This window comes from Macrobrachium nipponense, chromosome 44, assembly GCF_015104395.2.
Source record: "Macrobrachium nipponense isolate FS-2020 chromosome 44, ASM1510439v2, whole genome shotgun sequence".
NCBI classification, from domain to species: Eukaryota; Metazoa; Arthropoda; class Malacostraca; order Decapoda; family Palaemonidae; genus Macrobrachium; species Macrobrachium nipponense.
The window spans coordinates 33,842,433-33,869,241 of NC_087221.1; the positions used below are offsets into that span (position 1 = coordinate 33,842,433).

General features: G+C 42.9%; 1 protein-coding gene across 2 annotated transcripts; it reads left to right on the plus strand.

The window, feature by feature from the left end:
* The first annotated feature begins 888 nt into the window (after positions 1 to 888).
* Positions 889 to 26,658, plus strand: LOC135204164 (ATP-dependent RNA helicase DHX33-like). Of its 2 annotated transcripts, none has more exons than XM_064234206.1 (5): positions 889 to 1,042; positions 18,874 to 20,433; positions 20,672 to 20,836; positions 22,506 to 22,642; positions 25,542 to 26,658. In XM_064234206.1, exons 2-5 carry the CDS (start codon positions 18,877 to 18,879, stop codon positions 25,792 to 25,794), a joined length of 2,112 nt encoding a protein of 703 aa, XP_064090276.1. In that variant the 5' UTR covers positions 889 to 1,042; positions 18,874 to 18,876; the 3' UTR covers positions 25,795 to 26,658. The 2 variants fall into 2 exon arrangements, with proteins under 2 accessions (XP_064090276.1, XP_064090277.1); XM_064234207.1 differs by lacking the exon at positions 889 to 1,042 and adding an exon at positions 1,117 to 1,136.
* Positions 26,659 to 26,809: the final 151 nt, after the last annotated feature.

Genomic DNA, 26,809 nt, shown 5'->3' on the forward strand with positions numbered 1-26,809 from the left:
TATATATGAATTTATCGCCAGTCAGACTGTTTGATTTTTTCTTTAGTTGGTAATCTATAGGTCCAATGATCGAATCAAATTTAGCAATTTGACGTGCTGTAAATGGAAAATAGCGATAAAAACCACCTTATACACAAAACAATTAACATGATACGCATAATTAAATTTAAAAAAAGCCTGCAACATAGGCTAAATGTGAAAAATATGCAGTAAAAGATTAGCAAGTATGTGCTGACAAAAAAGAACAGCTGAAACTGAAAGCTTACTGTACCTCTTAATATTTAAAGGAAATAACAATGAAAATGGCTATGAGAGTGGTCTTTCATTATTTCCAACTACACGATGAAAGTAGAAAGCAATTTACACTCAGTGCTATACCTATATATTATAATCGTATGCTGAACTATGGAAGCAAGGTATCATATTTCTATATATTTCGCAGCCTTATAGAGTACTACCATTTAAAGTCTTCACTGAAGAATCAAATACCCAGAACTTTATTTAAATTTGGTTCCTGGTAGTTTTCCATTAAAAATAATATTATCTGCTAACATGTGCCAAAACTTCCATACGCCGTATAATCAAAGAAAATTCACAGATTGTGTCTGCATGTTTTGCATGTGATCATGTGATGAACCTGTGTTTGCAGGTCTCGCAGAGCGTCATCGTTGGAGTGGGACCCCTACAGAATAAACTGTAAAAAACACAGTAAGCATAAAAACAATGAAAGGCAAAAAACAACAATAAACAATAAGAAAAGGACAGTGAATAGCCAATTTTCATTTATCAAATTTATCACACGGACGTCATTTATTACGCTGTTAATGAACTTCAACCCAAGTCACTATTGATTTGTCAATAATACCTGAGGTAACCTTATGGTTTCTGTTTACATAGGTACATCAACAAGGGTTGCTCTGCACAATTGTACCACGTTACTTACCCCTTAAATTTGTAGTTTCATCAAATCGAGCATAAATGAAACGATAAGTGTTGTAAAATTGAACATAGGTGAAACAAGAAGTGTTTTATCATTAATTCGGTAAGTTGCTTGCGTATTTTTATAGTAATTTGTTTCCTCCTAAACCTAACAGAAACGGACGACGACTGTGACGTGTGGCCTCCCTTGTCTACCGGTAGGTTAAGGTCAGGTTGTCATTATGGAGCGAATAGAGATTGGAAGGTCAGGCAGCTGTAGGTATAGGTAGGCATTTCGGTAAAATTACAGTTTCAACCATTATGGGAAAACTGGAATAAAAATATATTTGTTGCATCAGAAATAATCTAGTTCCAACGGATTTAACATTTATTTTGACTGCAAACCATCCGATTTAGAGATTTACTATGTAATTGGAGTTAAAAAAAAAAGTTTTTTTCCAGAAAAAGGTAAATGTCCAGGAGAAGGCCGCACCCGTTTTTCAAGTATTAACGACGAAAAACGGCAAAAAAACGACCAGATTGGTGTTGCACATCGCATAGAAACATGAGGAAATGAATAAAAAAGAAACAGAGTTACTCTTACACACAAAATCTAAGCATAAACCTACTACTACTTCAATTATGGGGGATCCCAGTGGGAAACGGGGTTTTTGGGTGGGGGTAGGAGGAGAAAAGTGATTTTCGGGGCATACCGAACCTAATACACCCACCTAAACTTACCTAGGGCCCTGTACCCCTACCTAGGCCTAGCGGGGGGTGGGCCGCCCCCCTGCGACCCCCCCTTAAGGCCACAGTGATTTTCGGGGCACTACCGAACCTAATACAACCACCTAACCTTACCTAGGGCCCTGTACCCCTACCTAGGCCTAGCGGGGGGGCGGATGCAAGGTTCCCTGACATGCAACTTAAAGTAGGAAGTGGCCAGGTACCCGACGACCACATTGCACTGCAAACAATCGGTAGGAAATCGAAGGTCTGTCAAAATTAATGCCAGAAGGGCCAGCCACTACCTCTGCCATAGGTACAGGAAGACAAAATGCCGTTTTTTGCTTCATTATTCGAGTATTCAGTCAAACAAGGATACCAGTGGACACTAGACAGGTAACTTTATTACTCCGCTGAAATGCTAGTGAAACTTAGTTTTCGACTCAAGTCATTCGTAATTGGTTATGAAACCCATGACGTCATAACGATGTCACACCTCTCAGCCAATAATGAGTAACTGGAACTGCTTTTGTTTGCGTAAGAAAGTAAGTTAGAGGGCTCATTAAAAGTAAACATTACCGTAGAGGAAACACCTCTCCCGACTTAGGAAAAATTCGAGGTAAAAACTTAATCTTTTTTTTTCTCTGTAAGTATGCATTAGCGACAATAATGTATTGAGAAGAAGTGTTTTGTTATCACATGCTTTACTCGGGAAAAATATCAATATAATAGATTTCCCATAATGGTTGAAACTGTAATAATACCGGCATTTCTAATAGAATATACCTAACCTAACTAGTCGTAGGTACCTTTACCGAACCTAACCTTAGACAATTTTCACCTGGACGAGGCTTGACCCCCCTACTAGGGTATATCTAATACCGAATGTCCGGCCTCCACCATAGCGCGACCACCTTCCTGAAAAAGTAATTTAACACGTCCTGGCTGTAACCCAGGATAGACATCTGTCAAGAGCCAGCGTCTGTCGAAGCAACACCTCAAGACCTCTACTTTCCTCTCAAACTAAGTTTTTTTTCTTTCTCCCAAGTCACAAATTAAGGCTATAATTTCTGATTTTCGGTAAGGTGGTCACGCTTTGGTAGAGGCCAGCTATTTGGTATTTTAGGTAGATCTAGGGTAATTATCCACGGCGGCCCAAACTATGGGAGTTGGGGTTTTTCTATACAGTTTTACCTACTGAACAAGAATTTTAAGTAATATTTATTCGGCCGACTGTAATTAACCCCCCATGGGCCAGTACTAAACACGGCGAAATACATTGGACGGCCCCCAATCCCTAGTGGATGTCGTATCCGCGGTTACGTTCCTTGCAGTCCGTGCGGACTGCTTCTGTATTTTACCTTAGTACCTAATGCGTGACCTCTTTCTCTGCATTTTACCCATTTATTGTTTGACTAGGTAGGCATAGTTTATGCCCAGCCAAAGGTAACTTGATACTGCTACCATGGCCTATGTACCTTCCAGTTTACATGCAAAATGGGTTTTCTGATTAAGTAGTAGCCCCTTGGCGATGAACGTAAAACATTAAATGGGTAGTTTGCAAAACGATGGGACAACCTCTGAATAAAGGTTTAGGCCATGGTCTCCGGTGCACAACTCGCCCAACCAGGTCAGATCATGGCACCCTAAGTGAGTTTAGTTAGGAAGGCAGCAGGGTCTGGTTGCATTCTTGGAAAGGTTACGAATGTTTTCATCTGCAGAACTTGATCCCATTGTTATACACTTGCCCCATAAAACCGTGTTGGTAAATGCTATAAATATGAATAAAAGATATAGCCTAAACATAAGCACTAGGACTAAAAGTGGTAGATATTCCAGTCGGGTAGCCTAAGTTGGGGAGACCAATTGGGTAAACTTGAAGACTACTACCTCACCCTTCTGGTTTGGTAACTACCAGTTTATGTGCAAAATGGGTGCTGTGTCTAGTATCACGCCCTTGGGGATGCACATAAAAACATAAGCAAGGGTTGGCAAATACCAGAAAGATAAACAAAAGTCATAAAAAAATCATAAACAAAAAGCAATAAATATTCTTGTTGGTGATTTTTGGGAACCAGGCCACGGTAGTACTCTTCAATTTTACCAGTTGTTTCCATGCAGAGAAAAACCAATTCTTTTAATGCATCCATAAAGTTAGTCTGGTAATTCTACAGGTGAGATAATTTGAGATGTAAAACTGAATTTTAATGCATCCATAAAGTTAGTCTGGTAATTCTACAGGTGAGATAATTTGATATGTAAAACTGAAGACTACTACCATTATCCTTCTGAACAACCAGTTTATGTGCAAAATGGTCACCTTAAATTTTGTTTTGTTCATGAAACTTACCTGTCAGATATATATATAGCTGTATTTTCCGAAGTCCGACAGAAATTAAAAAACTTACGACACACGTAGTGGGAGTCAGGTGGTTAGTACCCATTCCCGCCGCTGGGAGGCGGGTATCAGGAATCATTCCCATTTTCTATTCATAATTTTTCTGTCGCCGGTGTTGTAAACACAGTTTTCAGCACCTCCGTCTCGAATTTAGGAAACTTGGCTACTATAAGTACCCCTTTTTGATTTTTTGGTATCTTGACTTTTGGATCGGTGGCTAGGCACACGTTAATTGTGGATTTGATTGATTTGGGCTTGATTTCTCTTTAAATAAGATGTCTGGTTCTAGTTCGGCTAGCGCCAGGTTTTGTACCAAGAGTGATTGTCGAGGTAGGCTACTGAAAGCATCAGTAGACCCTCATACTTGTGTAAGAGTTGCAGAGAGCATGATTGCATGTATGAAAGTCGCTGCAAGGAATGTGAGTGTCTTCTGATTCTGGATGGAGAGCGTATGAGTCCTATCTGCGTAAGCTTGGAAATGGGATAGGTTAAGGAGGTCTTTCCTCCAGGAGCGTTTCAGGTAAACGGCAGAAAGTTCATTTTTGTACATGAACTTCCCTGACAGATATATACTTAGCTATAGTCTCCGACGTTCCCGACAGAATTTCAAATCTCGCGGCACACGCGACAGGTAGGTCAGGTGGTCTACCTTACCCGCCGCTGGGTGGCGGATGTACGAACCACTCCCGTAAGCTTGTCAGATTTTTCTCTGTCGCGGGAACGATAACAACTGTTGTCGGTTCCTCTCGATAGTTTTTCGATTCTCGCTTGCCTGGAGTTAATTTGGACTTCTTTTGGTGACGTATTCGCTTTGTTTGGCTTGGCATACGCTGATTGGACCGGTTTGATTTTGAGTTTGATTTTCTTTAACGATGTCTGATCTAGAATCGGTAGTTAAAACTCGGTGTTGTTTAGGGTTTGCGTGAATGAAGGATGTAAGGTGAGGTTGCCGAAAGCTTCGGTAGACCCCCACACGGTTTGCATGAAATGCGGGGGATGGGGGAATGATTGTGCGTTTGCTAACCCTTGTAGTGAATGTAAGGGATTGAATGAAGAAGAATATAAGGCTCTCTCTTCTTATGTTAGGAAGTTGGAACGTGATAGAGTGCGTAAGGCTTCCTCTAGAAGTTCTAGCAGATCTAGAATGAGTGAGTTGGATGTGGATCCTAATAGTACTAACGTAGAATTAGAACCTTCTTCCCAAGTTGCAGCCCCGGCTCCCGCACCGAAGCCGGAGATTCGCCTTCGGAGGCGGCAGCTCTGAAAGCCAAGAATCGTTCTGTGGATCAGAAGATTCGTCAGTTGGAAGGTAAGGAGAGTGTTAGTGATCAGTGCAGTGTCCCCAGTGTTGTGGAGGGTGACGTTCTGACCGGCTCCTTAGTGCCTCTAGGCCTAGGACCTCTTCCAGACTCCCAGTTCCAGTGGAGTAGGAAAGTCGAAAAGCCAGCAGGAGGGCTAGGGAGAGCCCCCACCGGTCAGGCGTCCCTCGGCAGATCCTGAAGTACGCTCCCAGGCTGCCTCGGATCGCTACAAGAAGGAGCTCCTACGCCAATTGCTTCTCCTCTTCGTCGTCTCCCCTCTCGAAGAGAGGTTGGAACTCCCCGGATGCGTCGCGCCCGTTGAAGAGGGCTTGGAAGGCTCCCTGCAGTCCTTTGGCTTCTAGTCCGGAGGTTTTCTCCCGGAAGAATCGTCGGTGGAGGCGAAGAAACCCAAGAAATCCTGTGATCGTTCTTCTTCTCGCGCTCCGCGCTCGGCGCCTGCTTCCGAGGAAGAATTAGAAGATTCTCCTACGAGAGTACTCGCGGGACTTCAAGCTCAGATCACGGCGCTAGCAGACTCTCTAGCAGTTAGATCACGTAGGAAGAAGGACGTTTCTCTTCCGATCAAGAGATCTAGGCACCGCTCTTCAGAGGATCGTTCTCCTTCATATGGGGAGGTTTCGTTATGAAGGTGGGGGCTCGCGTGAGCGCCCTCGCTCGCGGGGAGGCGCCCTCAACTCGCTCGTGAGCGCCCTCGCTCGCCTGGCTCTCTTTCAATTCAAGGCGCCAAACATCGGTATGACGCTCTATGGAGAAAGAAGTTTTTTTTCTCCAGATTGGATTCCCGCTTCCGGTAAGCGCACTGCACCTGCTCATCACGCGATTTCTTCAACTCCCTCGCGTTGAGACTTCTCCTCAGCAGCCTCAAGATTATAGAAGGCGCCCTTATACAAGTAGGCGTTCTTCTTCCAGATGTCACTCTCCTCGAGTGTCGGATCGTGACTTCTCTCCTGACAGGCATCTAGAGTCTGGTAGGAGTCGTGTGCATGATAGACGGCCTACTGTTAGCCGCTCCCGCAAGGTAGGCGCCAAGAGCCTACTGCACATAGATCTCCTAGTAGGCGCTCGTCTCTTTTAAGGCGTCATACTCCTGATTATTCTCCTAGGGGCAGACAACAAGAGTCTTTCAAGCGCCCTTCTCCGTGTAGGCGCTCTCCGCTTCTAGGCGCACTTCTCCTGACCGTTTGTCTCTTGGTAGGCACCAGGAATCCCGGAAGCGCCCTTCTCCAAGTAGGCGCTCGTTAGTTTTGAAGCGCCCTTCTCCTGAATGGTTACCCTCTTGTTTAGACGTCAAGAGTCTCGCAAGCAGCCTTCTCCTAGTAGGCGCATTTCGCCTTCCCAGTCGGACTTCCGTTGATCGTACGCAACTGGACGGTATGGAGAGCCGCGCAAGCGCTCTGCTCTCGATAGGCGCTCTTCCCCTGGCAGCCGCTCGCCTCAGGATAGGCGCATAGAGTATAGTAGGCGCTCGCCTCCTCGTAAGCGCCCTGTGGATGTTTCCGAGGATTCTCGGAGTAGGAGCCCTACCTCTCCTTCGGCTGAGATTCCGTATACCTCGAAGAGGGAGTCTCATCGTAGACTTCCCAGATCTTCTCATCGTTCTCCAGTGGATGTGAACTCTTCTAAGAGAGGGCGTTCTCCAACCTCTCGCTCAACTCCTGCTAGGATCCCTTCGTCACCTAAGGATCTTCCGCGCTCTCGCGCCTCGACAAGAACGTCCTAGAAGGTTCGGATGAGGAACCGAACACTTCTGCGCCTGTCTCTTCTTACAAGAAGCTTACAGAGCTACTTTTACAAGTTTTGGGGATTCCCTTACTCCTAACGGCTCCTCCTTCTCCTCACTCACTTTTTTCAAACGGCGAAGACAGCGAAGAGTTCTTCTTGTGTGAGGATGAAGCCACTCTTTCTATGAAGAAGGCACTGAGGAGTTTTGGTTCCTGGATGGCTTCCAAAGAAGAAGCGGGGAAAACGATGTTCGCTTTTCCTCCTTCGAAGTTATCAGGACGCGCTGGTTCTGGTACGAAACAGGAGAGCCCTTAGGATTGGGTCTTCCGTCTTCGGCTGATTCGGATTTTTCGGCACTGGTAGATTCGACAAGGAGAACTGCCCTTAACTCTGCTAAGACGACTTGGGCAATGAATGAATTGGATCATTTGCTCAAAGGTATGTTTAGAGTGCTAGAAGTATTTAACTTCCTTGATTGGTCGTTGGGAGTCCTAGCCAAGAAAATTGAAGTGCCAGAGTCAATTTCGCCAGAAGATCTTATGTGTGTTTTGTCTTGTATGGACAAGTCGGTAAGAGACGGAGCGAGTGAAATCGCCTCCCTTTATGGGGCCGGGATCGTGAAGAAGAGGTCGGTTTATTGTTCCTTCTTAACGAAGTCGGGTCTCCATGCTCAGAGGTCTTCTTTGCTGTTTGCCCCTCTGTCTACTCAGTTGTTCCCGAAACATCGAGTGCAGGACATTTCGAGGTCACTTTCGGCCAAAGCCACCCAGGACCTTTTGGCACAGTCGGCACGCAAACCTCGCCCTTCCTTTCCCTACCAAGGCTAAGAAGGAAAAGGCAAGTGTTCGAGAACCCTTTCGAGGGGCATCTTCATCAAGAAAAACTCTACGTTTAGAGGTCGTAGACCTTCAAGAAGGGGTAAGACTTTCGCCAAGTCTGTTAAGGCCCCCAAATAACTTGCAAGTCCTTCAATCAACGGTGGGCGCCAGACTCTTAGAGTTTGCAGAAGTCTGGGCCCAAAAAGGGGCGGATCCTTGGACCCTTTCTATTTTGAGGAGAGGTTACCTCATCCCTTTCGTCGAAAGACCTCCCTTGACGGCCATCCCAAGGGAACTGACGGCCAGGTACAGAGACCCCATCAGGAATCAAGCTCTCCATCTAGCAGTAGATCAGATGCTGGAGAAGGGGGCTATCGAACTAGTGACAGACCATCATTCATCGGGCTTCTACAACCGCCTTTTCCTAGTTCCGAAGTCCTCAGGGGGGGATGGAGACCGGTGTTGGATGTAAGCGCCCTGAACTTCTTCGTAGAAAAGAAGAAGTTCACGATGAAACGCCTTCATCAGTGCTGGCAGCACTTCGTCCAGGGGGACTGGATGGTTTCCTTGGATTTACAGGACGCTTACTTCCACGTACCGATCCATCCTTCCTCGAGGAAGTTTCTCAGATTCATGATGGGGGGGAAAATTTTTCAGTTCAGGGCTCTGTGTTTCGGCCTCTCGACGGCCCCTCAAGTGTTCACGGGATTTTGAGGAATGTGGCTCAATGGCTTCATTTGAAAGGGGTGAGGATATCCATGTACCTCGACGATTGGCTAATAAGGGCCAATTCAGAAGATCGTTGTTTGAAGGACTTACAAGTAACTTTAGAATTGACGAAGGCTTTGGGACTTCTCGTCAATTTCAAGAAGTCATCACTAATTCCCGAGCAAGAGTGTGTGTATCTCGGGATACAGATGAACTCTCTGAGTTTCGGGCTTTTCCCTCGCAGGAAAGGATAGCCCGAGGATTCGAGAGAGTAACAACCTTCTTAGGGAAAGAAGTATGCACAGTGAGGGAGTGGATGAGTCTGCTGGGGACGCTCTCCTCTCTGGAGCAATTCGTTTCCCTAGGAAGGTTGCACCTGAGACCACTCCAATTCTTTCTTCATCGGAATTGGAGTCGTCGTTCTCAGGATTTGACGTTCTCCCTGTCGTTATCCCAGGACATCAAGAAACATCTGTTATGGTGGACAGATCCCAACCTCTTTGCGAAGGGACTGTCTCTTCAATCACAGACCCCCAACCTGGTGTTGTTCTCCGACGCGTCGGACATGGGGTGGGGTGCAACTCTGGGAACCAGGCGAAGTGTCAGGTACCTGGGTGGGGGACCAGGTAGCCTGGGCACATCAACAGAAAGGAGTTGATGGCTGTGTGGTTGGCTCTGAAGGCTTTCGAGCCCAAAGTCAGAAGATCGGTAGTGCAGGTCAACGCGGACAACACTACAGCTCTGGCATACATCAGGAAACAGGGGGGGACGCATTCCTTCTCCCTGTACGAGACAGCAAGAGACCTTCTTCTGTGGGCAGAAGAAAGAGGAGGGAAATCAAGCTTCTCACCAGGTTCGTGCAGGGAGAAAGGAAGTGTAAGAGCAGATCTCCTCAGCAGGAAAGATCAGGTCCTTCCCACAGAGTGGACCCTTCATCTGGATGTATGCCAGAGCCTGTGGAAGTTATGGGGCAGGCCACACATAGACCTCTTTGCCACGTCAAAGAACAAGAGGCTGGATCCTTACTGCTCTCCGATATCAGATCCAGAGGCAGTAGCAATAGATGCTCTTCTTCTAGAATGGAACGGGGGACTCGACGTCTACGCGTTTCCCCCTTCAAGATCCTGGGGCTAACCATCAAGAAGTTCGTAGAGTCCGATCAACGAGAATGACCTTAATCGCTCCCTTTTGGCCGGCCCAAGAATGGTTCACAGAGGTACTGGAATGGTTGGTGGACCTTCCAAGACGCTCCCGCTAAGGAGCGATCTACTCAGACAACCCCACTTCGACAGGTACCACAAAAATCTCCTCGCTCTCAGTCTGACTGGTTTCAGACTGTCCAAAGTTTGGTCAGAGCGAAAGGCCTTTTCAGCAACAGCTGCTAAAGCAATCGCAAGAGCGAGGAGACCTTCCACCTTATTGCGTGTATACCAGTCAAAGTGGGATGGTCTTCAGACGTTGGTGCAAGAGGAAGAACATTTCCTCTTCCAGTACCTCTGTGACCCAAATTGCGGATTTCCTTATTTTCCTCAAAGAAGAATGTCATCTGGTTGTGTCAACTATTAAGGGATACCGCAGTATGTTGGCGGCGGTATTTCGGCATAGAGGCTTAAATATATCGATGATAAGGACCTGCATGATCTTATTAGATCATTTGAAACCATTAAGCGTCCTCATGTAGTACCGAAAACTGGAATCTAGACGTAGTCCTACAATTCCTTGGATCGTCTAGATTCGAACCTCCTGGCGTTAGCCTCTTTCAAGGATTTGACGAAGAAGGCTATCTTCCTTTTGGCCCTAGCTACAGCTAAGAGAGTGAGTGAGCTCCAAGCTATTGAGGGCAATGTAGGGTTTAAGGAAGATTCTATGGTGTGTTCATTTCTTCCAAGTTTCCTGGCAAAGAATGAAAAACCCATCACGCCCTTGGCCCAGGAGCTTTGAAGTTCGTAGTTTATCTTTTCTAGTAGGGAAGAGCCTGAAAAGAACTCTTTTGCCCTATGAGAATTAGAAGTATTTCCTTAAGAGGAAGGAACACTTAAGGCTAATCAAGATGTGCTTTGGTGCTCCGTAAAGGACCCCCACTCGGCCCATGTCGAAGAATGCTCTTTCCTTTTTTCTGAGAAGCCTTATTAGGAGGAAGGCCCATGTTAGCCTGGTAAGGAAGGATCATTTTTAGACTACTGAAAGTGAAAGCTCACGAGGTGAGAGCCATCGCAACTTCGCTTGCATTCAGAAAAAATATGTCTGTGCGGAACTTGATGGAGGCGACTTTTTGGAGATGCCAATCGGTTTTCGCAAACCACTACCTAACCACCTACGGTGATAGTTAAAAAATCACATATGATAAATGCTTCGCCTTGGTCCTTTCGTATCGGCGGATTCGGTGCTGGGGCAGGGAGCTGAAACTTATCCTGTGTAAATTTTTTATTATGTTACCTATATTTTATATTGTTGTTTTTGGTTGTCTGAAAGAGGTTGCAGGAGGCACCTCTTTTTGTCGTAATATTAACCCTTTGTATTTTGGTTAGGTGGTCTGGTGGGTTTTGGCTCCTTGCAGAGGTAGTGGTAAGGATCTGTTAGGTAAGCGGAACAAGGTCCCTCTAACAGCATCCGACTTGGATTCTACCACAATAGGGGATCACATATCCCAGTGGTAGATCCGAGAGTCTTTCAGCATCAGGTCACGTCCTAGCTGTAGCTCTCCAGGCAATGCAGACTCAGAGATAGTATCTATGAAGTCTTCATCCTGAAAAGGTGAGAACCAAGGTTTTTATATCCTACAACATTAGTTGTTTCCCGTCTTACCTGTATTATTGAGCTGTCTCTTACCCTCCACCAAGGGTGCCAATCAGCTAAGTATATATCTGTCAGGGAAGTTCATGTACAAAAATGATATTGTTAAACTACAATAAAGTTTTGTACATACTTACCTGGCAGATATATACGATTAATGGCCCACCCAGCCTCCCCTCAGGAGACAGGTGGAAGAGAAAAATCTGACAAGCTTACGGGAGTGGTTCGTACATCCGCCAGCAGGCGGCGGGTAAGGTAGACCACCTGACCTACCTGTCGCGTGTGCCGCGAGATTTGAAATTCTGTCGGGAACGTCGGAGACTATAGCTAAGTATATATCTGCCAGGTAAGTATGTACAAAACTTTATTGTAGTTTAACAATATCATGTTTCTCCTACTAACCCTCCTTTAATCACTACTCCTAACCCTGTAGTGTTGCCTTCGGGCCCTGAAACAGTGTCTGTAGAGGGTAATACCCTTACACTTATCTTAGAGTCGATTCGTAATTTAGAATCTAAAGTGCTCGCCTTAGAAGGCAAAAGTGAAGGTGCAAAGTGCAGTGACAGGGCTCCTTCGTTCGGTGGAGGGGGTGCGTCAGATCGGCCCCATTTCGCCTCTAGGGGGCCTAGGGGGGGGATCCTGCTGCCGGGGGGGGACGGACTCCCAGGTTTCAGGGAGAGGGCATGTCGAAAGCCGCAGGAGGGAGTTACGGGGAACGCCCACCGATCTGACGTGCCTTCGGCAGTATCTGTTGACGTTACACAGACTGCCAAGGAGCGTGCACGCCTCCTGAAAGAGTGTTTCTCTTCTTCAGAGGCTTCCTCCCGCACAAAGGGTGGAGCTCTCATTCTATTTCACGCCCGCTGAAAAAGGAGCGTTTTGGTGATCCGTGACGCTTCACCGTCCAGTTTTGGCTCTCGAGAGGCGATCATCGCCTGAGAGTGTGTTCGCAGCCTTCCCGCCACAGAAGAAGCGTAAGGAGTTCATCGGATGATGACTTTGTTGAGCGCCCCCCCAGTCGCTCTCGAGCGCGTGCTACGGCAGTTTCTGGGAGAAGGAAGAAGGCGTCCCCTCGCCCCTCGCCTTCTCACAGGATCAGCCCGTCACCTGACAAGGAATCCTCTCCTACTGAGAAGATCCTGCGCTCTTTGCAGCAACAGCTTGCTGATGCTCTTGCTAAGAAGGGACGCAACCACGTCCCAGGAGAAAGGAGACCGTCTGCCTGTGAAGAGATCTAGAAGGTCTCCCTCTCCCTCTCCTCGCTCGTCTATCTCTCCACTTTCTTCGCCTGCTAGAGTTCGTGCGACTCCCCAGCGGCTCTCTGGAGAGGTGAAGAGGATTTTTGCTCGCTCGGCGCATGAAGCGGTATTACCCGCTCGTAAGCTTGCGGTGCGAGAGCTCGATACTTGCGTGAACACTCGTGCAAGTTCCCACGTTCCTGACGCTCGGTCGGAAGCCAAGCGAACGCCAGTGGCATCTAAGAGTGCACCAGGCGGAAAGCAGAGCGCGCCCCCCACGAGATGTTAGCGCGCCTTAGTAAATGTCATTCGCACGCCAGTGGACGCCAAGCGTGCGCCTCCAGCGGACGCCAGCAGCGCGCGAGTGGACGCCAATCCCGCGCTAGTTGCAGCCAGGCGTGCGCCAGTGGACGCCAGGTATGCGCCCAGTGGATGCCAGGGTGCGCCAGTGGACGCCAGGTGTGCGCCAGCGGACGCTCGGGTGGACGAAGATGTGGAGTTTCGTCGCCTCCCACCTGTTTGTGATGAGACTTTGCAAGTTGCTCCAGGTCTTAGAGATACGACCGGAGTTTCTATTAATGAGTCAGCTTTACCTTCCACTTCACAGCAACGCGCCTCGTGGAAACTTAGACCAGTTAGTCTTGGTCCAGCCTATTTGCCTCCAACTTCACCTGTGTCGGAAGCAGAGGTTAGTGACGCTTCGGTTGCAGTGGATGATGAGAAACCTTTGGTTTTTTCGGCAGTCTCTTCCGACTACCAGGTTTTGACCCGCCTTCTTCAATCAGAGTTTGGAGAGACGTTTCACCCGGAAGCTCCTCGCTCTCCTCCTTCACAACTTTCTTCGTCCAAGATCAACAAGGTCTCGGCATTCGTCAGGATGAAGAAGTCCCTTTCAACTAAGAGGGCTCTTCGTAAGGTCCATGACTGGATGGAGAAAAGGAAGTCTCAGGGAAAGACTTCTTTTTGCCCTGCCACCTTCGAGACTTAGTGGGAAGGCTGGCATTTGGTATGAGACGGGAGAAGACGTAGGTATTAGACTTCCCTCGTCAGCCCAACCAAGGAGACTTCGCCAGCATTGTGGATGCCTCGAGGAGGTCTCACCTGTCCTCTTCGAAAGTTCATGGTCTACTACGGAAATGGACTACCACCTTAAAGGCCTCTTTCGGACGTTAGAGGTCTTCAACTTTCTAGATTGGTGTTTGGGAGGTTCTGGATGCCAAGTCTAGGAGTTCCGACTCGATTAGTCCTGGGGGAGCTGTCCACGTAATGTCGTGCATGGACAAGCCGTCAGAGATGGTTTCGGAGGAGCTTACAGCTCACTTTTGCACAGGGCTCTTGGAAGAAGAGATCCCTGTTTTGCAATTTTACAGCGAAATCTGTTTCTCCGTCACAGAAAGCAGACTTGCTCTTCGCTCCTTTTTCGGATCATCTCTTCCCCCAAGCTATGGTAAAAAGACATTGCGACCAGTCTACAGGAGAAGGCCACGCAAGATCTCCTCGCACAATCTTCAGGAGACCTGCGGTTCCTTCGTCCTCGGGAGTTTCGATTCTCAAGAAATCGAAGCCCTTTCGAGGTAGTTCTTCCTCGAGACCAGCCCCTCGAGGAAGAGGCACTTCCAGAGGCAGAGCCACGGCACTGGCCAAGAACAAGTAAGTGAAGCAGAAGTCCTTCAGTCACCGGTGGAGCCAGGCTTCAGCTTTTTGCGCAAGCCTGGGGAAAGAGAGAGGTGCGGACAAATGGTCCGTGGACATCTTAAAGAAGGGTTACCGGATCCCGTTCCTGAAACCACCCCCGCTGTCTACGACACCCAGGGACATGTCTCCTTCCTATCGGGGAAAAAGAAAAGCAACAAGTGCTTTACGATCTGTTAGATCAGATGATCGTGAAACACGCCGTTATTTGGACAGGTCTCCGACTTGAATTCCCCCGGATTTTACAACAGACTGTTCCTGGTGCCAAAGCAGTGCGGGGGAATGGCGACCGGTACTCGATGTCAGCAACCTGAACCTCTTTGTCATTCCAGCCAGAGGTTTCACGATGGGAGACACCTCAGTCAGTGATGGGAGCCTTGAGACCGGGGGATTGGATGGCTTTTTTTTTTTTTTGGCACTTAGATCTCCAGGACGCGTATTTCCACGTCCCCATCCACCCCCAGTCAGGAAATACCTGGCGGTTTGTCCTGAAAGGAAAAGTGTTTCAATTCAGGGCTCTCTGCTTTGGACTCAGCACTGCTCCCATGGTATTCACCCTACTGATGAAGAACATTGCGAGGTGGCTTCATCTTTCCATGTCAGGATCTCTCTCTACCTGGACGACTGGCTCGTACGAGCCTCCTCGAAAGACCGGTGTCTGGAGGACCTTCACACGACTTTGTCGTTAACGAAGTCCCTGGGCTTCTGGTGAACCCTCGAAAAGTCCACATCTGACCCCTTCTCAGTCTTTAGTCTATCTGGGGATTCAGATGGACTCAGTGGTTTCTTTTCGGGCTTTTTCCGTCCCAGGGCTACAACTAGATTGCCTAAGCAAAGTTTCACCTTTCTGGGGAAGGAAAATCATGCTCGGTGAGGGAATGGATGAGTCTGCTGGGACCACTTTCCTCACTGGAGAAGTTTGTTTCCCTAGGAAGGTTGCACCTCAGACCTCTTCAATTCTTCCTTGCCGACAATTGGAAGCACCAAAACACTTTGGATTCGATTCTGGTGTTATCAGAAGAGGTAAAGGAACACCTAAGATGGTGGACCGACCCTTTGAAGCTCGCAGAGGGTCTTTCCCTCAAGCTTCAGAACCCCGACCTAGTGTTGTTTTCCGACGCGTCTTCCACGGGTGGGGAGCAACACTGGGGGGAAGGAAGTGTCAGGCACCTGGAGAGGGGGGAACAGGTGTCCTGGCACATAAACCTCAAGGAGCTGGCAGCAGTTCATCTGGCGCTCCAGTTCTTTCAGAAAACGAAGTCTCCGGCAATGTGGTGCAGATCAACTCGGACAACACCACAGCCCTGGCATACCTCAGGAAACAGGGAGGAACCCACTCTCGATCCCTGTTCTTCCTTGCAAAGGAGATCCTGTTATGGGCGAAGGCACACGACGTCTCTATACTGACGAGATTCATATCGGGTAGAAAACGTCCGTGCGATCTGCTCAGTCGACAAGGTTCAACTTCCTTTGCCGACGAGTGGATCCTTCATCAGGAAATATGCCAGAGGTTGTGGAAGTTATGGGGATGTCCTCTCGTAGACATCTTCGCAACTTCCAGGACAACGAGACTCCCGCTGTACTGCTCACCAGTTCTAGACCCAGGGAGCAGTAGCAGTAGAACGCCTTCTTTGGGACTGGACGGGACTAGACGTATATGCCTTTCCCCCGTTCAAGATCCTAGGGGAAGTAATAAGAAAATTCGCGGCATCAGAGGGAACGAGGATGACTCTCATCGCCCCCTTCTGGCCAGCGACCGACTGGTTCACAGAGGTCATGTCCTTTCTTGTAGACTTTCCGAGGACTCTGCTCCAAGGATAGATCTACTCAAACAGCCCCACTTCGAGAGGTATCACAAAAACCTCCCCGCTCTGAGTCTGACTGCGTTCAGGACTATCCAGAAGTTGGCCAGAGCGAGGGGTTTTTCAAGACCAGTGGCGAAAGCAATCGCAACGGCAAGAAGACCTTTCTTCTATTGCCGTATACCCCAATCCAAGTGGGCTGTTTTCCGGAGCTGGTGCAGGAAGAAAGACATTTCCTCCAATCCACCTCTACCTCTGTGAGCCAGATCGCAGACTTCCTTCTCTACTTGAGAAATGAAGTTCGCTTAGCGGTGCCTACGATAAAAGGCTACAGAAGTGTGCTTTCTGTAGTCTTTAGGCATAGAGGACTGGACTTAGCCAACAACAGAGACCTTCATGATCTTCTTAAGTCTTTCGAGACTTCGAAGGTACCTCAACCAAGAGTCCCTTCTTGGAATTTAGACATTGTTCTAAAGTTTTTGATGTCCAGTAATTTTGAACCTCTCAACTTAGTTCTTTCGCTTAGAAACCTACAAGGAAGACACTTTTTCTACTGCTCTGGCGACGGGCGAAGAGAGTTAGTGAGATCCAGGCTATAAGCAAGTATGTTGGGTTTAAGAACTCTGATGCGGTTTGTTCTTTAAGCCCTATGTTCTTAGCAAAGAACGAAAACCCGTCCAACCCTTGGCCCAGACATTTGAAATCAAGGGTTTGACAGAGATCGTGGGTAATGAGCCAGAGAGAGTCCTGTGCCCTGTCAGGGCTCTCAAATTCTATTTAGACAGAACGAAGGACTGTAGAGGACCTTCGGGCAACTTGTGGTGCTCGGTTAAGAAGCCCGATCTTCCCATGTCAAAGAACGCGCTTTCTTTCTTCTTGAGAGACACCATTAAGGAAGCTCATTCCACATGTAGTGATAGTGACATGAAGCTTTTGAAAGTGAATTTTTGCCCACGAGGTGACTGGCTATTTCGACCTCGATGCTTTCCTTTCACAGAAATATGGCACTCAGGTGAACATTTTGAGTGCCCCACATATTGGCGGAGCAACCTCGGTGTTCGCTTCACACTACCTGCGGGAGGTGAAAGCGACATACGAACATTGCTCGTCGCTTGGACCATACGTCGCTGCAGACACTGTTTTAGGGGCAAGGTAGCACTCATCCTTTCCTTTAGTGGTTAGATGAGCTTTTAATTGTGTGTGTTTTTTGGTTGTGGGGTTGACCGCCCGAGGCGGATCTCCCTTCTTTAGTCTAGTTTAGTGGTATACCTTTGGTAGACTAGGCCAGGTGGTTTTTTACTTCGTTGCCCTCATTGTATGGTCAATGGTCTAGTCACATCGTGGTCACGCCCCCCCGTTGACAGATCATCTTGAGTGCACCAGCTATATAGGTCTCTACCTCGCTGGCAACTCTAATAGCACAAGCAGACTTACGCGGCAGTAACCACGAAGTCAGCTATGCTAACAGGTAAGGAATCAAGATATCATTTATCTGCATATATATATTTCCTAAAATCTTCTATTCTGTCTACTCCCACCACCAAAGGTGGGATTCAGCTATATATATATCTGACAGGTAAGTTTCATGAACAAAAATGATATTGTAATGATACCAAATTAAGTTTTGTTCATACTTACCTGGGCAGATATATATAATTAAGTACCCACCCACCTCCCTCAGGAGACAGTGGAAATAAAAATTATGAATAGAAAATGGGAATGATTCCTGATACCCCCGCCTTCCCAGGCGGCGGGAATGGTACTAACCACCTGACTCCCACTACGTGTGTCGTAAGTTTTTTAATTTCTGTCGGACTTCGGAAAATACAGCTATATATATCTGCCAGGTAAGTATGAACAAACTTAATTGTATCATTACAATATCATAATTATAAAAAATCTGTTGATTTTGAGCATTGCTTGTGGTGCAAGCCAGAAGGTAGGCCTAGGCTATGCAAGTTGGTGAGTTAGCCAATGTCATATTTTTATGCCTTAAACTAATAAGTCCTATGGAAGATCCAATCACAATATGACATAGTCCACCTTACATTATTTATGGCTTAACTTTCTTGGCAGGCTATTGCAGATTTCTGTGAATGTGATTGGTACATACACTAGAAATGTCTTTAATTGTAAATTCCTTTATGTTCTTCCAAAAATGGGCTAAGTATGCATAATTTTTAACAGTGACCAAAAGAAATTTATGTTCCATGTTATAACAAATAGCAGTATATATACAACTTTTATATCATCATAATCTTGAAATTGCTGTTGTGATCTATTCATGAAAATATCTTATGAGAATTAGAATTTCCTCACGATGGTCCTTATTTGAAATTTTTTAAGATCCTTTTAGAGACCTCTGTGTAATGTGTTCCATATTGTGAGAATTCTAATTCATGTCCAATGTTACCAGGAGATATATACTATTTGAGTGTGAGGATCATGATTGCAGTAGTGTTGCTGTACCATATTCATGCTGTTATTTGTGAGCTTTATGGGCTACTGCTAATTATTAAGTAGTCACTCTATTGCATGTTTGGTATTTGCCTCATGCATAATCAGTGTCTGGAATAAGTGTATGTAAGACTATATATATTTATTTACTATGAGATATTAAAGGTAATTTCAAACCACTGAGAACATTTTGCTATGTGTGCACCATATATTTTATTAACATGTATCAAGCAAATTATGTCTGCTTAAGGTTAACTAACATTGCCCATTTTATTGCAGAACATGGCAGGCTTCCAAGAGCCTCCTTTGAAGAAAGCAAAGAGTGAGAGTTTTGCATTGCATTCTGCAGGTGCTAGCTCCCAATCTCCTCTGAAGAATAATAATGGTTTTGGTAAAAATAAGTGGCAGAATGGTTCAAGTCCAAATCAGGCTGGTGTTAAAAGTCCTGTCAAAAGTCCAGATCAGATGAAGAAGATCTTAAAGCAGAGACATTCACTTCCAATCTTTCCAGCCCGTTCAAAATTGCTTGAGGAGCTGAAAAAGAGCGAAAGTGTCATTGTCATTGGTGAAACAGGAAGTGGCAAAACAACTCAGATTCCCCAATACATTCATGAAGAAAGATGGGATCGGAAGGGTGCAATTTGTATCACCCAACCCAGACGTGTTGCAGCTATCAGTATAGCCAAGAGAGTAGCAGAAGAAATGGATACCCAGTTGGGTGGTTTAGTTGGCTACTCTGTCCGATTTGAGGAGGCAGTATCACCATCAACAAAACTGAAGTATGTGACAGATGGAATGTTACTGAGGGAAGCAATATCTGACCCTCTGATGTCCAAATATAGCTGGGTTATTCTAGATGAGGCTCATGAACGTACTGTAAGTACTGATGTGTTGTTTGGTATTGTGAAAGATGCCCAGAGATCTCGAAAGGTCCAAGGGAAGGAACCTCTGAAAATTATCATCATGTCTGCAACAATGGATGTTGATCATTTTAGCACATATTTTAACAAAGCTCCAGTTTTATACTTAGAGGGGCGGCAGTATCCAATTGAAATGTATTATGCCAGGCAAAAACAAGACGATTATGTAATGACCTGCATGAGTACCATCTTTCAAATCCACAAGGAAGCGCCAGCACAGCATGACATTTTAGTCTTTTTAACAGGTCAGGAAGAAATTGATTCAGTTGTCTATAGCTTGAAACAAATTGCAAAAGACCCCAGCCTTTTGGAATATCCTAAATTAAGAGTTTATCCACTGTACGCAGCTCTTCCATCACATCAACAGTTAGACGTTTTTCGAGAGACCGCTCAAGGAGAAAGGAAGGTTATTATTAGTACAAATATTGCTGAAACATCTATAACAATACCAGGCATTAAATATGTTGTGGATTCAGGTAGAGCAAAAATTCGTTCCTATAATGCAAGTAGTGGCTTTGATGCTCTCAAAATTAAAAAAATATCTCAAGCACAAGCATGGCAGAGAACTGGTCGAGCAGGGCGGGAAGCTGAGGGATTCTGTTATCGAGGCTATACACAAGAAGAGTTCAAAGCTATGCCCATCAATCCTGTTCCTGAAATACTGAGAACAAATTTGGCTAGTGTTATACTGCAGTTGCTGGCAATTGGTGTGAAAAATGTTATGAATTTTGACTTTATAGACAAACCTAGTATAGATAGTGTAAAACAAGCCATTGAACAATTAGCATTGATTGGTGGTGTCATTACTTCTCCTGCCTTGGAACTTACACCAATAGGGAGACGAATGGCACAATTTCCCCTTGAACCTCGATATGCAAAGACGATTCTTAGTGGTCCAGAGTATGGATGTACAGATGAGGTTAGTTCAATTTGTTTGATTTTAATTTTGTTTGTTTTTTGTTTGATTGGCATTATTATTATAGCGCAAGTCATCACCTTCCAATAAGCATTACAGTATTTAGTTTTACATACCAGTAAGCTGTTTTGAACTTCTGTTTATGGGTTTTATTGTTTTAATTATTATATTGTAATTCTTACCTGTGTAATTTTACCAAGGTAGATTGACAGTATTCTCCTTTTTCATTATTATGGTTCAGATACTGACCATTATAGCTGTATTGTCAAGTGAAACAATATTTGTCAATCCAAGTGGGAAGAAGGATCTTGCAGCGAAAGTTCGTCAGAAGTTTTCTTCTGTGGAAGGAGACCACATCACGTTGCTGAAGATATTCCGAGCTTTTAAAAGTGCAAAGGAAAGCAAGGTGAGGATATAAATGTTGGGGAAATTATCTGATCCATAATATCTCAATTTAAGAATATTTTTATTTATATTGAACCAACAAAGTGAATGGAGATGTGGAAGAATTATGAGTAGTATATTTGGATATGTCTAGTCTTAGTTTCCATTTATACTTAAATTTCTTGAAGAGTTTTCTTTACTAATTTTATCTGCAGTGATTAAACTTTTAAAGAAGAGGGAAAACTTATGAAACTTTAAAGTCAGAGGAATGTAAGTATGGTATGAAATTCTCTACTTTTAATGCAGATATATTCATGATATAATTGACAAGAATATCAGTCTATTTTTTGCTCTTTAGATCATTTCTAGGGAACTATCTGAAAGAACTTGTTTTATGTTTACAGCAATGTTCCATTTGAAGATGAGTGTTAACCACTTGTTTCTTCCTGGGTTGAGCATATCCTGTCATCCACCACACATGTCCCATCTCTGCTTCCTTCCTCTCTACCTCAAAAAGAACTTTTATGTGTGTTAACGAACATGTGATCTGCATTTTCTTAAGCATCAGAAAGTTATAGGTGAATGTTAGTGGTAGCTTTTGTCACCAGTTTATATAAAGTAAAAGGAGTATGAAATTTTTGAAGCAATAGAAAGGCAAGAAAATTGGTAGATGGTAGGAATGGCTAAAACTTCACTTTGTAAAAGTTATTTTTTTAAGGCACCAAGACTGGTACAGAAGTAAAGAGAATTACATGGCATAGAGATAAAATGGAATAGTAGTATCGAAGTCAGTTAATCATAGATTCTTGGATTTGAAAATGGTAGATTGGAGGAATGGTTGGAACTACTTCATAATTACATGGCATAGAGATAAAATGGAGGAGTATCGAGTCAGATAATCATAGATTCTCAGATTTGAAAATGGTAGATTGGAGGAATCGTTGGAACTTTATAAAAGTTAATTTTTGAAGAACTAAGACTAGTATAACTAAAGAGATTTACATGGTATGAGGACAGAATAGAAATCTCCAGGTAATTTAATCCAAGATTCTATGATTTGAAATCCAGCTGGATTATATTCTGCCTTTTTCTTTTTATCTGTTCCCTTAGGCATCTTCATGCTTAACTGTCAAATTTCTTTAATTTTACTCCAGTTTTCACCACTCATGTAATAAAAACCATTTTGGTAATCACCTCTTATTTAATAACAAGCCATTTTGTCAAGCTCTATAAGGATGATTCTTTGGTCTAATTCTCGCAGATGTTTCTTTGAAAAAGAAGACAAAAAAAAAACTTTGAAAGAACCAACATTGTTTTCCCAAGAGCAAAAAAAAAAATAAATGAAACACACACACACACACACTTGAAAGAACCAACATTGTGTTCTCAAATGCAATGTATATTATTATTTGATGATTTTACACACACACACACACACACTAACAGTTTAAACTTTAATAGACTAAAAGATATCAAATGACTTGAATATATAGAACTTACGTATAGCATGTTGATATTGTTGTTGTTATAATACTGAAATAAGGAAAATTCAAATGCACTGTAAAATTGTTTCACCATGTTTAATACTCCATATTTAATCATGAATGACTTTGTTATATTGCTTTGTAGTAGTGGCCATTTGTTAAAGTATTTGAAGTAAGTAAACTCAAAAGTGCTCTTGTTTTTTCCAGATGTGGTGCCATGAAAATTTTTTGAATTTTCGAAATCTGACTTATGCTGTGGAGGTTCGCAAACAGCTAGTGCAAGTCTGTCAGAGATGTAATATTCCAATTATTTCCTGTCAGCAAAACTTGGAACCAGTTCGCAGGTACTGTATAGTAATTTATTTATGGTATTATGTTGCATATTAGTTATTAGTGCTTTTTAACAATATCATTGTAACATTTTATCAACAAGGGGGTGGCAAAGGTAAGGCATAGTTCAGCCAGTGGCATCATGTTATTTAAAGTATGTACAGTGATACCTCAACTTACGAAAGTCCCAGCTTATGAAAAATTCAGGTTACGAAAGCAAATACAAATATTTTTTTGGCTCTACATACGAAAATAGTTCAGGTTACGAAAGGTTGTTATTGTAAAGTACCAAGATTCGCCCGGACCACCGAGAACAATTTTAAAACTCGAGCACCGCCAACTGAGTAGACTCGCCACCATCCTCCCGCTCTTCCATTGGTTCTGATGCTAGTCACCGCCGTAAGATCCTGCTCTCCTATTGGTCAGCATCTACCCCATGTGCTCTATGTATTCTATTGGTAAAAGGATGCTGTAAATTGAAAAACTTATTCATGCAATACATTTAATGAAAAAAAAACATTAGGTAAAGATAGAATAAAGAATAGAAATGAATGGTTATTATACTGTTTGGTAGTTTCAGTAGTGGAAGAGAGATAATGAAAATTTATGATCACTGTGTGCTAGGTAAAAGTGGTTGCTTGGCGATCGTTCGCTACTCATATTGTGAATGTAAACAAAAGGGGTTGGAAGCTTTTTTTTCGTTTGTTTGTTTATTATAGTTAATGGTTACTTAATAATTATTTGAAATGGGTACATGCAGTACATTTAATAAAAAAATTGGAATTAGATATCATAAAATATAAAATAAATCAGACTGCTATCATTGAAGCCAACAAATATTTTCTAGAATTCTTCTTCTGTTTTAATATTATATGTTTCATTATAGCTGTCAGTAACTCGGTATCTCCATTAGGTAAGGATAGAATAAAGAATAGAAATGAATGGTTATTATACTGTTTGGTAGTTTCAGTAGTTGAAGAGAGATAATGAAAATTTATGATTACTAAACTGTGTGCTAGGTAAAAGTGGTTGCTTGGCGATCGTTCGGTACTCGTAGTGCTGAATGTGAACAAAAGGTTGAAAGCTTATTTTGTTTGTTTGTGTATTATAGTTAATGATTAATTAATAATTATTTGAAATGAGTACATACTGATTATTTATACATTTTATTGGCATATTCTAAGCTTTTAGCTTCTTAGGTTTAGATGTCAGAATCATAGACTAGGCTACAGTAGCAACTGCTAACATAGGCTAGGCTTATTGCTAAGGGACATATGCTAAAGTCCTAATACATATATGCAGTAAAAATGGGGTTGAACATTACATGCAATTGAATATTACTCAAGTATGTATAAATAACCCTAGAACATGTGTTGTAAACCTGGAAATAATTTACTGGGGTGTTTTTGTAGGGCTTGGAACGAATTAGGCAATTTACATGTAAAATGTGGTTCAAGATACGAAAAAATCAGGTTACGAAGGCCGCCTTGGAATGGATTAATTTTGTATTCTGAGGTACTACTGTGTATTTTTCTGTTAATATAAGGCATTATTACCTTGATGGCTATACTATGAATTGCATTAACTTAGAACACTGAAGACCTTTTCTGTAAAGCTTAGAAGATGGTGAATTGTCAACTCTTCAAGTGTATAGGTATATACTGTGCCCACTCCAGGCTCTTTCCATAATACGCTTCATCTTACTTAGTTTTAATCAGAATATAAACATTCATTCCTCTCACAATTCTTTTATTCCCCCATATAATAAAATGACTGATTTTTTCTTCCAGCCAATTTTACTCCCTCACTCTCATCACCTACCTTTGCATTGAACTGTCTATACAACTTCCTTTTCATTTCAGCAAACAAAAAATTGATACAACTTCCTTTTCACTTCAGCAAAAATAATCAGATATAAAGACTTGAAACTTACATTCTCTTTTTTTTAAATGTACTTTATCCATACCTGATACAAAAAATATGCTAATTCTGTTTTTGGTAACAGAATCTTACAACTAACACATTTTGTCTTATATTTCCCTTATCTTTCCACATTCTTTCAGATGTCACAGTAGCTGTTTTCTTTTCTGAATGAAGTGTCTGCCACAAAATACCCTGCTTCTCTTTTGGAGCCATAAATATAACAAAGTGGGGAAGTGAACACCTATCTTGTTTGCAAATAAAATAAAAACAGTAAAAAGGAATGGGCATCAGAAAACTCAAAATCCACTCTACGTTATTGAATCTAAAACACAACAGTGTGAATGCTTATTTGCTACTTAGGAGAATTAGGTATGTTATGTTTCATATAAGAATCAAACTGATGGTTGTAACCTACTACTAGCTGTATTGCAGTTACTATAATTATGTAGGATCTCTTATGTATTTTAGGGACTTGATTCTGCTGAATGTTGTTCTGTTTCTAAGCAACCCTTTTGGCTTCTATCTCAGAATGGTTGCATATCCTGCATTAGTGATAACTAGCTGGTATGAACGTCTTGGGTAAGATATGTATTAACACCAGAACAAGAAGATTTATGAATAAGTATAGAAAAAAAAGTAAAGGCAGAAGTTTGTCTCTTGTTATTAGTGGTTACCAGACAAGTTATGCTATTTCATGTTATGTAGCATTTAACAATTTTACTAGGTATTCATCACATTGTGTGTGATGTAGAAGGGCAATTATCATATCTTCTATTGTCAAATATTTTAAGTTATTTTGTGAACCTAAGCATTCAGCATAACTAATATTTTTAACATTGATTCATGAATTGTTACCCATTAATAGTAGGTAATCTTTCATAACGGTTTCAGCAGGGTAAGATAACATTTCTTTATCAGAAATCCATACAGCTAAATATAATGTAGTTTTTCATGTTAATTTTGCTCATAGAAGTAAATTTTTTCACACAGGTGTTTGGTAGCAGGTTTATTTACCAGTGTTGCAGAGTTGCAGTTGGATGGAAAGTACTTAACTCTCAGTACCAAACAAGAATGTGCGATTCATCCAGCTTCTGTCTTGTTTGGAGGGAAACCAGCTTATGTGCTCTTCACTGAACTGGTTCATACTGGAAAAGCGTACATGCACATCAACTCAACAGTGGATGCCGACTGGCTTTATGAGGTTGCACCTGACTATTTCAGAAAGAGGCACATGAAAAAATAACGCCTTGTTAATTATTTAGCACTGTTGCTGTTATTATCTTTGATAGATTTATATTTTTATAAATGGCTATATTTTGTAGGTGTAAATACATTGTACTATATTTATATGAAATTAACATTCATATTTTCATGAATTGCAGGCAATCCTGTTTGCACCAAATGTTTTTATGTTCACATTGAGGTATATTAAATTATGCATAGGTTCCATTCAGCAGTGCAATAACTTTTTCTAATATTTTTTATCAGCAGTATTTCATTTGTAAAATGATAAAATAGTATGCTGTGTACACAGTACTTACATACCTCATCGTTTGTTTCATAGTGATCATTCTTGGTATATCCACGTATACCAAACTGTACCAATAATGTATTTATCAAGACTAAAAGCCATTCCTGCAACAAATAAATTCATGTAATACTGCAGTAAAACTGCCGTATTTCAAGATAATTTACTCAGGTATGATGAATGCAAAGTACGTAGAGGTCCAGTTCAACGAGGCAAAAATGTTTAAGGATTTGAAACAACAAGTATTGCTGTTTAGATTTCTATTTTGCCTAAGCCATGAGTTATAAAACTTTACATATATATAACAGGAATGTAAAAAGGTGCTAATATATGTATAAACATATATGCAGCTCATTAAAATGTATTTTACTCCAATCATGGTAAGCAAACATTCCCAGAATTTTCATAACATTTAAAACCTTATATGTTCCTAAACTTAAATGTATATACATCACCATTAACATAACACCGAAAAACAGGTGGAAATCATGTTTATAAACTAAATATTTTTGCAGTTGTCCCTAATTAAAGTTCTTTTAAACTTAGAAATTATGATTTGGCTATTATTCAAAACACAACCATTCTTGGTAATTGTATGTAAGAAAAGACTTACATTTGTAGCCCTTAATAGACGAGTAAAACTGGTGCTTAAATTGTTCAACCATTTCATGCAAACTCAAATGTTTGCCATCAAAATTTGTAGCCTTTAATTAAATCTGTATAACTGTAC

Coding starts and splice junctions, on each gene's coding strand:
- LOC135204164 (XM_064234206.1), top strand. CDS start 18,877: ATGGCAGGCTTCCAAGAGCCTCCTTTGAAGAAAGCAAAGAGTGAGAGT. Junction 20,837..22,505: donor AAAGTGCAAAGGAAAGCAAG/GTGAGGATATAA, acceptor TGTTTTTTCCAG/ATGTGGTGCCATGAAAATTT. Junction 22,643..25,541: donor AACTTGGAACCAGTTCGCAG/GTACTGTATAGT, acceptor TTTTTCACACAG/GTGTTTGGTAGCAGGTTTAT.